Source organism: Aplysia californica, unplaced genomic scaffold, assembly GCF_000002075.1.
Source record: "Aplysia californica isolate F4 #8 unplaced genomic scaffold, AplCal3.0 scaffold01206, whole genome shotgun sequence".
NCBI classification, from domain to species: Eukaryota; Metazoa; Mollusca; class Gastropoda; order Aplysiida; family Aplysiidae; genus Aplysia; species Aplysia californica.
Window position 1 is genome coordinate 45,723 of NW_004798476.1, and position 17,177 is coordinate 62,899.

The window sequence follows — 17,177 nt, forward strand, 5'->3', positions numbered from 1 at the left end:
AGATCTAGTAGGAGAGCGAACACGAAGTCACAGGTCTAGATCTAGGCTCTGGGGGAGGGGAACAACTATGATAGTGATGTTGATGGTGAGATCGTTGCTGGAGGTGATGATTTAGAAGACTCTGATGAAGAAGATAGGCCTAGCACTGACAGCACTTTAGCTAGATCTAGTAATACTAGCTCTACTACTACGTAAAAAAGGGAGAAGCAACACTGGGACTGTGGGCGCTGTCACAACAAATCCTTTTGAGCACGTTGTGATCAGGATACATGGTAAAAAGGGGTCATGCTACTACTGTGTAAAGACCAGAAACGTTACAAAGCTTGGCAGAGGGAGTGAGACAGTGACAGGATGCTATTTGGGCCAGGTTAGGCTTTGCAAAAGACTGCTCGGTAAAACATCATGAACTTCTGTAAGCATAAAAAGCGGGTTGTGTCTTTTGGGGGATTTTTTTCACTTCAGAATTTTTTTTACCCAATACACAATGATTTTTCATACAAAACCATACATTTTCATGAAGTTTATTCATATATCTGTGCTCTGACACCTAAACTGTAATTTTAGACTCATCCTCTGATTTTTAATGATTTTTTAAAATAATATAGTCATACAGTCTAAGCGGAGTCCCTTTTGCCAGAATTTCAGCCTTGTTGGACAGGGATAGCTCTGAGGGTGAAAGGGTTAATCACTCAGCGACTAGTGTCAATTTAATCGAAACTGAATTAGGGATAGGAAAAAGTAAAAAGTGCTCAGAGTGAGTGAAAATCAGTCCCCGAGGTCCTACATCCGATCCGCGAGCCCCCTTAATTCTTATCCTGCGTCTGTGCCCAGATGCGTATCTTACCAGCAACCGATTACGTCGGACGTGCCGGGGTCACTCAGCGTACTGTTGGTGTACAGCACGCGCGTCGGGAAACGTGTGTTTTCGCCATGAATACCGCGGGAGTGTGTTAACCGATGAAGAAAATAACGCTTTATCTTTCATAGCTTTCTATTTATAAAGTGTTACAAACACATGAATAACCCCCTCTCACAAGCTGATAAGACATTACGAGTAGTTACGCCCATTCGAATAACCTTTCTGGACGCTCTTGTTATGAATGACCAGAGGTTTGAAAGGGGATAATTTAGGTCAATTTCCTAATGTTTTACACTCAAAGTGTTCTTTGTACCTGTACAATGGTATTCAAAACTAGCAAACTAGCTTATTTTTTATCAGGTAGTATCATTTCATACAAAAATCAAGCTCATTTGAAATATTTTGTATAGAAAAATGGAAGTCTTGTTTCCTGACTATCCTTTCGAGCTCCTCATATCTAAGTGGGTCAATTTCTTCTATAATTTCATTGGACGAACATCTAGAGCTACCAACTTGGCATGTTTTGAATGAGACGTATGCCTCGATTACGAACCAATGCAGGCGGTTCTAGAAGAAGGCCACAAACGCACACACACTTGACCTGCGTGAATGGGGATGCGACTCGGGACACGAATGACACGTAATAGGATGCGCGCTGCGCGTGCGCTGAGCCAGGGGCTACACTGATTCGGGACCAGAACGTAGGCGAGGTGCCGAAATAGGCTTATCGGGCAACATAAACCTGGCTCCTGCAAGATGAGGGTTAATAGCAAGCAAGCGGGCAGAAGACTTACCGAATTAAATAAATTATATATTTGAGCTGTCTCTACAATTCAGAATGGGTTGTACACGACTGATTTAATAATTTAAAGAATGGCCTTAATTTGACACAATACAAGGCAGATAACAACTCTGGACAATATAAGGACCATATGAACAGTGGAAATAATGCTGTGCATACACATCCCCTGGGCCAAAATTCTGCATTGTCATTTAATTAAGGGTAGTAAAGACTAACAAGTCTAATTAAATGTTCACCCACTTTAACATGGGGATGGAAAGTAGCATAGATGATCTTCCTCCATTCACGAGGGTGGATGTTGTAGTCGAGATTGGAAACCACCAGTTCCACAAACGGGTCCAACTTGGGGTTGAAGTCTGGATGGCTGAAGTCAGCAGCCGGGTCCCCCATATCATTTGGGGTTGGAACTCTGTACAGGTTACTGCCGTGAGGCTTGGCCTAGAAATCCAAGAGAGAGAGGAACATAACGAAAGAGTCCACAACGGGCACATAATAATAAAAATGATAATACTAAAAATAATAACTTAAGTAGACCCTAATCCCAAGAGGCCTCTCAGCATTGTACAATGCAGAATTATCACTCAACTGACAAATCAAACGACAGAAAATGAACACTGTGAGACCATTTGACAACAGCTATACAACACATGCACACAATCATACCACATGCGCATGCACAACTCCAAGACCCGAACACATTCTCACAAATAATTTTCCATTCCAAATTTGTTAAATGTTTCAATCCAAGAGAAGCTGTTATAGCCACTGTCAGGATGTAACAGGTGAACTTCAGCTACATTTTGCAAGGAAACAGATCAGGATCATAGAGACATTGTAAATAAAGATGAGTCAGTATCACCAGAACTAGAACTTCCTCTTACCACTGACATACTGACATGTAATGTCTTGCATGCATATAATAAGCTTTCTTTGGTCATTCCTTCTCTTACCTCTTCCATTGACGGAGATTTAAAAAAGGATTTACTGAAAAACTTGCCTTCAGAATCATAGTTGAGCAGCAAATTAATTATTCGAAATCAGAATCAGGGGTATCACAACCCTATTTTTCTAAAATTGTAAAAATCATACCGATTCTGTCAAACTCAATGTAGGCACCCTTGAATTATCTAGTCCATCTTAAATTCTACAGCTGGTACGACCCCTCTTCTTACCTTCAGTCTGTTGACCGAATGAGCCAGTGGGGATAGGGCACGCCCAGTAGGGGACGATGACACTCGACTCGAACTGACAGGGTTTGAAGCCAGCCTGGGCCGGAAAGTTTGCCTGGACGAGTTCCCTTGTGTTGGGCTGTACGACCTACAAAAAACAGCATGTTGCAGGATGAATGCTGTCTTAGCCTAAAGAGGCTAAAATCAAGTTGAGGTATATTCAATAATAGAATTTATAAAACCATACTAAGTGAGAGTAGGTGGTGGGGTTGATTTTATAGCATCGTTCAAGTTTTCAATCACAAATTATTTTTTTGGGGTTGAGTAAAGAGAAGCACATTGACACAATAACAGTTATTTATTGCAAGGCAAAAACAAGACTGATAAACAGGACCAAAAGATGGAAGATAAAGAAGTGTGAGTAGCACCCTCCGACATTACAGACAGCAAGATTTATGCTTTTTAACTTCTTCACTGCTGTGTCTAGGTATATACTCGCCTGTGCTATAAAAAAAAAGGCTCTTTGTGAGGGAAGTTTTTAGCAGATGAATTATAGCTAGTGCAGTTGTTTGTTCTAAAAATCCAGGTACGACATTATGGCTTTATCTAAATCTCTATGGAATGAACAATTTGTGTTATGTGTACAAACATAAAATGGAAAAAGAAAATTATCAGCTCCTCACCGCTCTTCCCCATCAGAGGACACACTGTGCCGCATGTCACGGCTTCTCTGCGAGGCAGGACTTGGCCTTCGGGGACTGTACCCCGAGTTGTTCGGATGTCTGGAGGAGTACCAAATTTATAAATGTAGAGCAAAAATGTGATATTCTGTTAATCTAAAATGTGGTAAAAGACACTTTTTGTAATAGTTTACCACAACCTTGTGAAAACATCAAGCCCAATAACCATCTTTAGAAGGACAATATGGGCTGTTTGCAGGAATGGAACGGAACATTTTGTGTCATTAAAAAATTGAATATGTTGGTTGATAGACCTGATATGTGGTTCTAGAAAGAAATGGGGAATGTCAGCGACATCACTCATGTCAGACAACTCACTCAAAACCATTGCCAGTTGTATGTTATGAATTAACTTGACTGCTTCTTAGTGAAAACCAGCGCATGTACGGAGTTGCAAATTTTAAAATGTTTACCCCACCAAAAAAGGGACTTTCCCGAATAGTTCCACCCCAGTGAATGTTTCATAACATTTTGTACAAAGGGTTCCAGAAATATAAGTCCCTAAATCTTTTAAAACATTCCACAAGAAAATTACTAAAACAACAATCAACGGTCCTCCCAATCGAATATGCTGAATAGATAACAGCAGGACTGTCTACTAAAGAACCTGTAGTATTCATGTTAAAGTAAACAGTGGACACACAAAAAGTTTCCAAGTACAAATGTGAGGCAGCGTGGTGAAATCAGGCACTCGTCAAAATAAGGAAATCAGAGAAACAGACATTTTCCTCCAGTTTGGATATTTATATCGAATTTTTATTTTTTGTCTTAACCTCTTTTATTTCCATATTTTAAAAAAGCATTTCCACGAGAATTTTACTGAAAAACATTGATTAAAGGCACAAAATAAGTCAATTTTCAGTTTTGAAGGGCTCTTTACCAAACTTTGGCGCTAATTTCACCACTGAAACCAGGCCACCTCATTTCCTTCTATCGGAAATATTTTGACTTCTACTTAAGACATTTTGATATTTATTTCATTAGAAGCAAGGCAAATGAAACAGCTTTCTGATGATACCAATAGCTCCAAATACCCAAAGCTTGACAAGCGCCTGATTCCACCACGTCGTACCACAAATATCATTTTATGATTGATTGATTGATTGGGTAGATGTTTTACGGCACTATCGACACAATTTTGGTCATTTAAGCGCCAACAGCTTTCACCGCTACAAAATCAGACGTGTTTTTAGTAAGAGTCTTTCGGAGCTCGCAACCGCACACGATCACACTATTTTCATTATGCTAAAAAGACAAACAAACATTTATAAAAAAATTTTGTAAATATGGAAAAGGCTTATTTACATTTGTGATGCAGCGTGGTGGAATCAGGCTCTCGTCAATTTTTGGGCATGTAGAGTTATTGGTATCATATTAAAGCTTGTTCATTTGTCTTTATTTGGATGAAAAAAATATCCAGTTACCTTGAATATAAGTCGAGATATTTGCAAAAGAAGAAAGTGGGGGTCACGTGTTTTCAGAGGTAAAATTAGTGAGAAAATGGCCGCCAAAGATTAGTTATTTCCTTAGCTTAAGAGTCCATGGTAACTGAAAGTTTACATTCTCTGTGCCTTTAATCAACGTTTGTCAGAAAAATCCACACAGAAATGAGCTCTTTAATGGGCATGAAAGGTTTGAGCCAAAAAAATAAAATTGATAAAAATTCACAAACCTGCAGAAAAATGCAAGTTTCTTCACTTTGATTATTTTGACGAGAGCGTGATTCCACCACGCTGCCTCACATTTGTATATACAATATTAATTTCAGTGTATGAATATGTACATCGATAACGATAACCATATATTTTCATATTCTATTAAATAGTCCAATTTCTTTTATATAACTCAAAATTTTTCTAGGGTCTACGATGTCAAAAAGGGTCTTAATATCTTTACATTTAAAATATTTCTCACGAACATAATTAAATTCGACACATTCCGTTAGGATGTGCCGAACTGTGAAATTTGTGTTGCACGCCACGCAAAAAGGAGCTTCCTTTCCTTCAAGTAAATGTTTGTGCATGACGTGTGTGTGTCTTATTTTTAGTCTGGTAAAAATTACTTTTTCTCTTCATAGGAGAGATAGTGGTTTCCTGGGCGCAAGTTTCGGTTGATTGTAAAGGAGTTTGTTGTGTATTTGCTGATTCCAAATTTGGGACCAGGAGGATGTGATGTGTTCTTTTACTTTCGGTTTCATGTCAGAGAAAGGGATTTTACTATTTTTGTTTTCAGGTAGTTTTAGAGATTCTTTGGCAAATTCGTCAACGGCTTCGTTGCCATCAATGCCTACATGGCTTGGAAACCAAGCTATTGTAATAGTTTTTCCAGACTGATGTAGAAAATGCAATTTAATTATAAGTCTTAAAATTCTGTTGTCGGAGGTGTCAGAGCGCTCTAAAGATTTCAGACAAGAGAGAGAGTCTGAAAGGATTAGGAAAGTAGACTTGGTTGATTGATCTATAATATTTAGGGCCATTTCAAGAGCTGTAGCCTCAGCAGTGTAGACTGAAGTTTCTGGGTGGTTTTTCCTTAAGCTTAAGCTGTGTGGCGATGCAAGGGCAGCAGCTCCTACTGAGGAGTCATTTTTGGATCCGTCTGTAAAGAGTTTCTCTGCATCAGGGTATCTATTTATTAGCTGTTAGTATGAGTTTAAATATCATTTTATTAATCTCTTCTATTTACATGAAACAAATATAAAGGAACCATTTATTTTTTTTATGCAGGTGGGTTTTTGGGCTCCTCTGAAACAATTTAGATAAGGAATCTGAAAGCATCAAAACATTTTTTAAAAACCTAATCTGTTTATTTTATTTTTGTAAAGTGTTTTACGGCGCTCGCAACTGCATAAGGTCATATGAGCGCACGGGACACACCTAATATTTTCAGTCGGTAGGAAATTTTTGAATTTTGCTCGGGTGGCGGCCGAAGCCTACTCTTATCGATTTTAGACCACCAACGGATCTTTAACGTGCGCAACTTGCACACGGGCCCTCCGAGATTTTTCGCCCTTGTCCGAGAAGGCTAGGTGTAGATCTTTCCTACCAGAAGATCAGGGGTGTGGCAGAAAGACAGCAGTAAGGAGGAGCCAAGGCGTAACAGTAGAAAGGCTGCAGAAAGAGTAAGGAGCCCAGAGGAGGGGGCAAAGAAGGTGAGGGGGTGGGGGCAGAAAGTGGAAATGAAAGTAGACAACAGAACATTGCTAGAGAGCAGGAAAGGAGGTGAAAGGAGACAATTTTAGAGAAGAAAATTTTTTGGTCGTTACCCTGGTTCGAACCCAGGACCTTTGAATGAGAGGCCAACACCTTAACCTCTGGGCCACGAGAGCCCCCCTAATCTGTGGAAATACTTAAAGCAGCACATAAACCTTAATCATTCGAGTGTTGAAAACTACAGTAAATGAGAGTTACACCCCCCTATTCAGACTATTCACAGGGCTCCCAGTGAAAAATTTTCCCAACTCCTGAACTTTGTCGGAGGATCGCGATAGACGCAAAAATGTGCACAAGTAGGCCTACAAACATTGCAAAAGGAAGAGCAAGAAAACGAGCACTGAAAGGATCCATGTAAACAAATAAAACATGTTTGGGAAAAGAAAATGTTGCCAGATACATGTATTCGCATAAATTGTGAAAGTCAACCGATTTTGATAAAAACCGGAAAGGCAAAGTAAGTAGTAGTTATGAACAGGAAGTAAAGGTGGGCGGTTAGTGCCAAACTGGCATACATCGCTCTATTATTATGTTCTCCAAATTTTCGCATTTTTTCTCGGAGAAGATAATTATGAAACCCGTGCAGACGCGAAGAGCGACGGAAACATGACCGCGCGATGCTCAGCGATTCCGCTGCCGTTGATCTCAGCCCCGGACTTTCTCCGAATCGCGAACCCCAGAAATTCGCGGAAGTCTGAGAGCCCTGTATTCAGTAATATTTCCCCAGAGTACAGCTTGCACAGTGACTTACTTTGCTGGCTGCCTGTGAGGTGAGGCTGGCTTCTTGAACACTGAGTTACCCTGAGATTGACTACGACTAGCGCTGGGAGGGGGATAGCCATGCATGATACAGATCTCGTCATCCGCCGAGAGCTGATGGTGGTTTCCAGACGGTGCAGGAGCACCTCCCGGTGCGGGACCGTACGTGGGCACTGACGGCACAGACTGCCCTCGAGGCTTGAAGCTCGGATAGGATGAATGCTGCGGCGGCTGTCCGGTGAAGACAGGGCCCTGAGGGACTGGGACGGCTGAGCTGGGGATGTGACCAACCGGTCCCTTTGGTGCTCCAGGGGGCAGGTACAGTCGACCGGCAGAGTGGGGGCGGTATGTCTGGGGTTGTCGATTGTCCTCTGTCACATCCTCATCTGCTGTGAGTGATGGCACTACAGAAGTACTCGACTTACCTATGGCACGAAGACTGTCCATTGAAGCCGTTTCCACCAACTGAAATGAGAAACAATTAACACCATCATCCGAATAATGATTTTTCTTCTTTTTTTTTTATCCAAAAAATTAGGCTTTAACAAAATTGGAAAAGCAAAAAGGTATAGGTCAACAACATGCCAGGAAAATGGCCACAAGTCAGATTTGGGCCAACATCAAAGTGACTGCCATGGCATTCTTTATACAACAGCCTACCTTCTCGTATAGTGTAAATCCTCTAACAAATTTCCAAGTAATTTTTTAAAAATTGCATCACCAGTTAAGAAAAGATATGAATTTTGAATGATTTCCCATATTATTCAAAACTGCAAGTGACATAGGCCACTACAGAAGCACTTTGGTATATTGCCCTCAAAAAAATTCTCACTTTGATGGGATCAAATACGTTGGCCCTGGGATCCAAATCAGAATTTGTCTTACTGCTCCCCGGAGCTACAGAGCCTGCAGCTGCAGTGCTGGTTGAGGAGGTAGGAGGCAGGGACGGAGGGGGGATATCGCGGAAGCCAAAGGAAGGGATAGGAATGTCAGCCAAGCTCTTCCCGCTGTCTGTGGGTTTGAAAACAGTAATGGTCCCAGACTGGCCACTTGCAGCACCACTCAAGTCCCCTATCACATAGGACTTAGACGTCGAGCTGTCCGGCATTCCAGGGATGGATGCTCTATTATCCGTGTGCTGATGCTGAGGCTGAGGGTCGGATGAAGGGCTTGACTTGTGGTAGTACCTGAGAAATGTATTTCAGTCAGCGTTTAAAACATTTTGCAAATTCATCCACACAAAATGACTAGTTTCAGTTAGAGCAGAAAACAGCAACACCAAAGTAACAAATCAGTTCCATATGGGAGTCCTATGTGCCTCGGCTCACAACTGACCATGCGTTGCCTTTACCCTTTTGCACATCACATGCAAAATCTAGCAAGTCACCCTAAGGGAAGTCACAAGCAGCAGGTTCTGAAGGCTCAGGGGAACAGGTCTCAAAAGGTTAATCATGTGAGCGTTAATTTTAATGAATAATTATGTTTTCTTGTAAAAAGAAAGAAAGTTAATATGATATGACGCACTAGGGAAATATCCATTTTGACCTCTGAATATAATGTATGCTAGTATGCATTCTTTCAAACCCAGAGAGGTTGCACCTCAAGTTTCACTAATCTAAAACAAAAGGCTCAAAATTCATGCAAACAAAAGTTTTGGCATCTGATCTACAATTCTTTTATTTTATTTAGTACGGGTTTTACGGCGCTCGCAACAATTCTTTATAAAAAACTTCCCAGTTTTCCTAAACATGAAGGACATTTTTAAAATTCCTAAAGGTCAACTATGTTTTACACCCACAATTAGTATCAATTCCATCATGACCTTACCATGAAGCAGCGACAAATGACAACTGAAAAATTGAGTTATAGTTTACAGCAAGCCAAAAAAGTTTTTACAGCCTCAGATAGGAAAAGATAGATTGACTATTTGGTGTAAAAGAAGAACATTAACGTCCATTTACTACAAGTTAGAAGTAAGACAGCAGACACACACAGCAGAGAGACAGGAAAGAAAAGAAGTTGCACCCTCCAATCACCTTCACTTCAAAAACATGGATGTGAGCCCCTCTTTACATTTCCAATTATATACTTTGCATAAAATACTATATACACTGCAACGAGAAAGCTGCCCTCATATGAATGCTCAATAAATGCCAATTATGACAGCAAAATAAAAATTAACAGCTCTATTACCAAAAAATGCTAAAGGAGGGCACTTACTTCTCTGAATTGGAATTAGGAAGTGTATACGTATGGCCTGGGCTCAAACCCTGCCCTGTTGGCTTGGAATAGCTAGGAGTGCCCACTGGTTGTTTCACTGGCCCTCCCGGTGTCTTGTAAGCCTTGCTGCTCCACTCGGCCTGTGGTGGCACAAACGCAAAGTCTCCCATGCTTTGTGCGTTCTGCAAAACCAAATGAAAAATGAAGTATTTGGTTTTATCAGAATACAAAACTCCACAAACTCCTCATTTAACTTCGCTACGGCAAGCCACCCCCAACGGCTCGAGAACCGACCCATAAATCTAGCTTAGATTTTATTTCAATCCACATATCCAAGTTAAAGGTTATAATATAGCATTGACTTCCGGGTCAAGCGTTTTCAAAGAAAATCGGAAGTTTTGATTCAGTTCTGAAACACAATTTCGAAGTTTATACGACTTTGTTGTATCACGATGCCCAAATTATAGCCCAAATACCAGTCTTAGTACTATTAACACAACAAAATGTATCATTATTGTGCTTACTAAAGAAATGTACGACTCTTCTTAAGAAAATTGATACTATTGGACTCTTGCCATTGCTCCTATTATTGAGAAATAGTATTTTTCAGTGCTTGATCTTGATCTAGATCTAAATTGTCAAAATATTTTTTCTCCCCAAAATCAGTATTTTTTGGTGAAATTACACAAAAAGTACCAATCAAGACATGTGTCTGAATAATTCCATATAAGATAGTGTTTTTTTCTGTTTGTGAATGTTCTTTGTCCTTTTTTCAAGATTATAAAAAAATTAATTTTTCAATATCGGATGTTATGATTCAAATGTACAAATTTTATGGAATATATGTAAATAACAGCAAATCTTTCAATACGGTCAAACCTGCCCTGACGGCCACCTGTACAAACGGCCACTTTCCATTTCCCCCCTTAGGTTTTTTCTATACAATTTAACTATGAAAAACGGGCACCTGTCCAACGCGGTCGCGGCCACCATATTTTAACACACAACCCCTATCACACTAGCAATAACACCTGTGTTAGACGGCCACCTTAGTGACTCCATTCATCATCATCCGGTGCCTTGCCGACTCCATTACGCTTTGTCATAAATTGTGCATTGGCCCCTGGCGTTGTGGGCAAGCCATCATAATTCAATCACCTGTCGTTGTTGTTAGGTAGTCCCTCCAACCGATCATGTTGCGTCCCTCCCACTGTTGACTAATAGCTACCAATTTTCAGCTGCTGGTGAGGTAAGCCTGTGATCCCTCATAACCCATAAGCCCCGCCCAGATCTCATACACAAATCGTAAGTGAGTTGAGTGGTCACTGTTTACCCAGTCAGTAACAAAGTAACAAAGGGCGTCAACATGAACTTGTGACAGAAGCGTCGCTCGTTCTCCGAGTGGTGGCGACCCATGTGTTTGTTTTAACATGGCACTCGGTCTTCCTCGTCTGATACATTTCGTGTTATTGTCACCCTTGTGCAAAATCAGCAACAAAATTAATATTACAAACAAAATACAAACCAACAACAACAAAAACAACAACAAGGCGGCTGCTTTCGATTGGGACCTCAGATGGGAATGGTTTGTTTTCTTCATCTTGATCAGTCCTGCCTAAGACGGCCACCTGTCTTATACGGCCACCTTTCTCCTTGACAATGGGTGGCCGTCTTACACAGGTTTGACTGTATTTTCAAGTTCTATATTCATTTATGCTTATTTTGATGTATCATTTGACTAGGTGCAAACATATTTTTTGAGTTACGCCAAAGATGATTAATTTTTATTTTTTTATATTATCCGCATCCAAGCAAAAGAGTGTTGCATAATCGCCTCTAACAGGAACCAAAGTTGAAAAATACACAAAATAAACATAACAGATGTATTCTACAAATACTACAAATTTCTGTGTATAATACGTTGATATTTATTTGAATTTGTGGCCCCAAAGACCTTTGAACTGCGCACTAATCATCATCTCATTTCGCCTTTCCGAAAAAAATTTGTCCACAAGCCCAAAATAATACGTAGCGAATGAGTTTTAAAAAGTGCAAAATTGTATACGTTTAAGGCCTATTACAACACTGTAAGGTTATTTAAAAGGCTGGACCTGCTACTTTAACATCCATCTCTGGTAGGACCAAGCCATAAAAAGTGCCTTTCCCAAAGATACAACAAAGGACTGAACTGAGCCTCGACTTCCCAAACCCACAGTCTCCAGATTATGAGTTTGGTACTTTAGTCACAAGACTACCAATGCCACTATCTTGAAAGAAGCACACTAGGTGTGGAGGTCTCAAAAAATAGCAGGACAATGCAAAATACAGCGCTTTTCTCAAGAAAATTATGAAGAACATACAATAATTACTTCTGCAGGTTTTTAATCCAGAATAATTTTTTGTCCTATAAATATTAAAAAACCAATATCTGAATCTGTTGATTCTCCACTTAGTAGAGAAGACTCACTCACCACATCAGAATAGCTATAGCGCTGAGGCTGTGGCTGGTGGTAATTGCTATAGCCAGAATAATGATAGTTGTTGTTGTTGCCGTAGTTATTGTAGCCCTGACCATAGTGTCCCTCGTAGCCATCCGGGGTGTAGCTGCGGTTACTGTTGCGTCGCTCTCGCGGTGACCGTCTCTGGGGGGAAGGACTTTCCTGCCGCCGAGACAAGTGCGAGACTGTCAGTTCTGTAAGGAACAGAAAAAGAATACTTCACTCCAAGACCTTCAATAAATACTTTCATCAATATTTTAACTGGCGTATGTGGTAGTGCAGCCATTTTGCTATGACATGCAAGAGGCATGAGTTTAATTTCCAAGAGAGTAGAACTTTGATCAAGTATTTCTCTCTTCCTTGCATCCCTCTTACTCCGGGGTGGGGCTTCTACAATTACATATACAATGTTGTCTGGCTAATAGCATTCCAGGTAGGAAGCACGATCCGCCGTAAAGCAGGCTGGCAGCATGGAACTGAATTTTTCATGTATAATTATCACTCGTAAGTGCATATTCCAAATCAGCAACTCGTCTTACAATAATGTACCTGTGCTTGTGTCAGAAATGGATCGGCCATAAAAAAGGCCTATATCTCTAGGAACTGTTCAAGCAAAGCAAACAAATCCTCCATTATTTGAAATTACCGTTTTGCCAGAGAGAAAAAAACTGACATGGTGTGTGGTAGAATTGTGCGACCAGGACAGCCTGTGTCCAACCATACATCATGGTGGGCTGACATGAGAGGGCTACGTTGTAATTATGAATGGTCGTCATCTGTGATCGGTCGGAGAAGGAAAACACCTCAGGGTGAGCTCAGCTCAATGATACAACCCACCACAGGAGATCAGATGCGAGGTGGTTAACAACAGTTGATAAAATTCGACAAAATTAAGGATTACCTCCCATCATATTTTATTAGATGGAATGTTCCAATAAGAGCACGCTTTCATTGTCACCCAAAGTGCATAATATTAACCGGTGACCACTGTACCAATATTTTGAATAAGACAATAAGCACACTCACTTTTCACAGTATTGTAGAACGGAGTCTCTTCTGGCAATGAAACAGTGATCTTCCTGCCATACACATCTTCTCCTGTCATTCGTTTCTTTGCCCTGAAAGACAAAAGATACATTGTTGTTTGACCTATAAGAACACATTCTCCAAAAAAAACCAGCACTGGCAGACCAGGTCAAGTCAAGCGAAGCCGGATATTTTTCAAATTACTATATTGTCACATTAAAAAGTCTCGGTCATATGCAGCAATGTGTCACAAACACACAGGAAGGTACAAGGTAGAATATGCTCAAAAGCCCAACCTCAGTGACAGGTGGGATATTAACTTTGACTACAAAAGACGAAAGGGTTTTTAAAAAGCACTGTATACTGTACATGAAAGACGTTGGAGGGTACTAAGTCAAAGAAAAAGCTGGTTTATTCAAGTCAACGGTCGCCAAGTAAATGTAATCCCAACTTAGACTTAGACTTAATAACAGACAGAGCTGGTTGTAACGGAGTACAAGTACCGGACGTTACAATTTTCGGTACTTTTACTGTACTCCGGTACATTTTGAGAACCAGTACTTTTACTGTACTCCGATACTTTTTATAAAAGTACTTTTGAGTACTTTTCAAGTACATTTTGAGTACTTTTGAAGCTTAATGAAAGAATAAGTGCCGACATTTCCGATCATAATTTACTAAACAAACACCCGGGCGGGCACAGCCGATCAACCAAGAGTTAAAAGTTGAGATTAAAAAACTGCCCGACACGTCAAAGATCAGCCATTCTTGTGAAAGTGATCACCTGCGCTGTAAAACTCCATGAAACGGTACAATGATCCCCACACGGGATCACACCGAGGTGTGAACAGACAGATGGGCGTTTCTTTTCCCCAAACATTGCACTCGCATCTGAGCTCGCCACCTGAACTTTCATCCCTCGCTGGGTGGGTTGGGCCTACAAGTTCGCTCCAGGCAGGATCACATCGAACTGTGAACTCTTCCCTGACCATTGAAGTTGAAGGCAGTTTTTCTCTATTCCCGAAGGTGCGAGACAGCCTGAATTTTAATTGGTGTGGTCACAGCGTAATGGTACATAACAACAAAGGCGGGGGGACTCAATCAGAGATGGAAGGCTACAATTTTTGGACATGTAAAGGGGAGGGGCAACTGGATAAAATGTAGATAAAGATCTCGAGACGATATGCTAATGAGTGTACGGTATAATATTATGGCTTGCCTCATGCCACCATGCTACTGTGATTGGTCATCAAGGATGACCACTCTTTGCTCGCCATATGTCATAAACCTACCCAGGGGTCACGTCAGTTCTTGGGTCACTGTAGATTCTTCCTTAGCTTCGTCGGGCTAAGATCCCATATTTCCCTTGCTCCCGAGCACTGGGATCTTAGGCGGAGACTACTGTAGTAGAGAATTTTTGGTTACACTACACTTACTAGACTCTAGGAAATTACATGTAGGCCTATTTTGGTTTGCCGTGGGCGCTGTGGACTACACAGTGTGACCAAACTCTGTCTTACCACTATTATAATCAATTGAAACTGAAACTGAGTTCTCAATGTATATCATTCTAATAATTTTTTAGGCTACCTTAATTTCTTTTATCCTTTTTTTGGTGGTTTGTCCTTAAGGCTACCTTGATTTTTTGCGGATTTGTTAAAGAAGAATTCAAAGCACTTTTTTTTGCTGGCCATTTTCATCATTTCTTTATTTTCTTAGATCAACTTTGTCTCTACATTTTCCAATTTTGATACTTTTCCTACTTTCCGACCTCTAGGACTGACTTACATTAGATAACATTGTCTTGCTCAAACAAATTCTATTCATAATATCACTTACTCAATAGTTGCGTCTGTTTGTTTGCTGGGGTTTTTTTTCAATTTCACGGACAATTTCCACCTACGTTCAGTGCGTATATTAAAATGCTTTGTATACTGTTTACATTATTAGTAATAAATGGCCAAATTTGTCAAATATACTAGATATGTTATTCAATATGATGTTTTGCATTTTGAAGTGTTTTAGCATATTAGCAGAAAGGACTCAAAATGTACTCATAAGTACTTTTTTGAAAAGTACTTGTACTCAAGTACATTTTACAGGAAAGTACTTTTACTGTTCTTAAGTACATATTTTAGATTGTACTTAAATTTGTACTTAAGTACCTTTTTAAAAGTACTTTAAAAGCTCTGATAACAGTTGCACATTGAGTGCCTTTGAAAATGGACAACTGCCACCTTAAAGTTATAAAAGGGAACGACCCGTATATTAGGTAGTGAAAGAAACAGCACAAGCATAGTATCAGTTGCACTACTGAGTTGGAAAAAAAAAACCACCCTGCAGTAAACATACAAGAAACTCCAGTACTAGATCTTGAATCTAGATGTTGGGCAAGGTAAGCATAAGGCTGGGACTAACGACAGGAAACATTTTACTCTCCCATTTACATGATTTACATAATTTTCGTGGGTGGTTTCTTTGACTCTGACTGTCAGAGCCAATATGCACTCTAGGAATCATTCATCATCTCGCCTCTTTAAAGTACAAGACAGGAGTACAACTATGGTGGCTCTCGTGGTCTAGAGGTATGGTGTTTGCCTCTCATTCAAAAGTCCCGTGTTCGAAACCTGACTTCGACGGAAAATTTGCTTCTGTGAAATTCTCTCCTTTCACTTCTTTCGTGCTCTCTAACCATCCATGTTTTGTCATCTGATTTTGTCTCCACTTTCTGCCCCCTCCTCAGGGCACCAGACTCTTTCTTCTACTATTCCTTGGTTCCTTCTTACTGCTCTCTTTCAGTCACATTCCTGATTGCCTGATATTAGGGTAAGCAAGATCAAACACCTAACCTTCTCTGCTACGGGTGAAAGTAGCTCGCAGACCCCATGTGCAAGTTGAGCACGTTAAAGATCCCTTAGTGGTCCAAAATTGATAAGAGTAGGCTTCAGCCACGAGGGGCAAGATTCAAAATTAATTCCTAGCACTACCAAACTAAAAATTTTAATGTGTCCTGTACGCTCTTATGACCTTATGCAGTTTCGTGCACCATAAAACTTACCGACAAAAAAAAAGTAGAACTAGATTCTAGATCTAGTCTATAACACCATAGACAGTGTATAAAATTGTGAGGTATAGTTCGGAACTAGGTCTAGATCTAGTTTACGGCGAACAGATGGGGTGAGGGTCAGGGAATGAACAAGTTATGGTTCACAGCACAGTAACAATTCGAAATTCAGTCCACTATTTCAGACTCAAAAGTCTCAGTCAGACATTAGATTGTAAAGAGACGCTACACCTAAAACCGGCACAGCTGCTCACTAGGCTACCCCTTAGACCACTCACTTGTACATCCTCGCCTCTTGATTCATGCTGCCTTCTTCAGCAAGAAAATAACACAATATACACTAACAAAAAAAAAGACAAAGAATACTGAAGCAACTCCTGGACGAATTGAAGCCAAAGGCAAAACACGCCTTATTCAAATGGTTGTCTGATGATATCTGCAGTGTTGCCTGCAGTCCAGAAATCCAATACAACAGGCTTTGTACCACAAAGGAAAATCTACTACACTGTAAGGCAGGGGTAAGCCAGAGGAACTGCTCTCACTGGCTTCACAATGACAACTGCACTGGACCCCCAGTGACAACAGTTGACTGCAAGGGGGCTGGAGTTGAAGTTCTTGCTCTAAACAGAGCTCAACAACTCCTCCCCACCCCCACCCCACCCCGCACACATTACTTTTATTTTTGTTTACACACTCATAATCATAAAGGTAAAGCAAATAGAAATATATATTTTAACCCATTGCCAGTTAACAATACGCTGTCCTTTCTCTCTTTTTCCTCTTTCAGATGTGTGTGTGTGGCGGGGATATGTGTGTGTGTGGCGGGGATAT

At 40.5% G+C, this 17,177-nt stretch overlaps 1 protein-coding gene across 2 annotated transcripts in view; it reads right to left on the reverse strand.

Moving 5' to 3' along the window:
- LOC101856947 (meiosis regulator and mRNA stability factor 1) overlaps positions 1 to 17,177 on the reverse strand; it is a 77,167-nt gene that overhangs the window by 30,461 nt on the left and 29,529 nt on the right. For both annotated transcript variants that reach the window (XM_005112195.3, XM_005112196.3), the window contains exons 6-13: positions 13,283 to 13,374; positions 12,230 to 12,450; positions 9,759 to 9,940; positions 8,371 to 8,725; positions 7,531 to 8,003; positions 3,514 to 3,612; positions 2,834 to 2,978; positions 1,902 to 2,099 (exon numbers count right to left, since the gene is read on the reverse strand). In XM_005112195.3, coding sequence (XP_005112252.1) covers positions 1,902 to 2,099; positions 2,834 to 2,978; positions 3,514 to 3,612; positions 7,531 to 8,003; positions 8,371 to 8,725; positions 9,759 to 9,940; positions 12,230 to 12,450; positions 13,283 to 13,374 — 1,765 coding nt within the window. The remainder of the gene's footprint in view (positions 1 to 1,901; positions 2,100 to 2,833; positions 2,979 to 3,513; positions 3,613 to 7,530; positions 8,004 to 8,370; positions 8,726 to 9,758; positions 9,941 to 12,229; positions 12,451 to 13,282; positions 13,375 to 17,177) is intronic.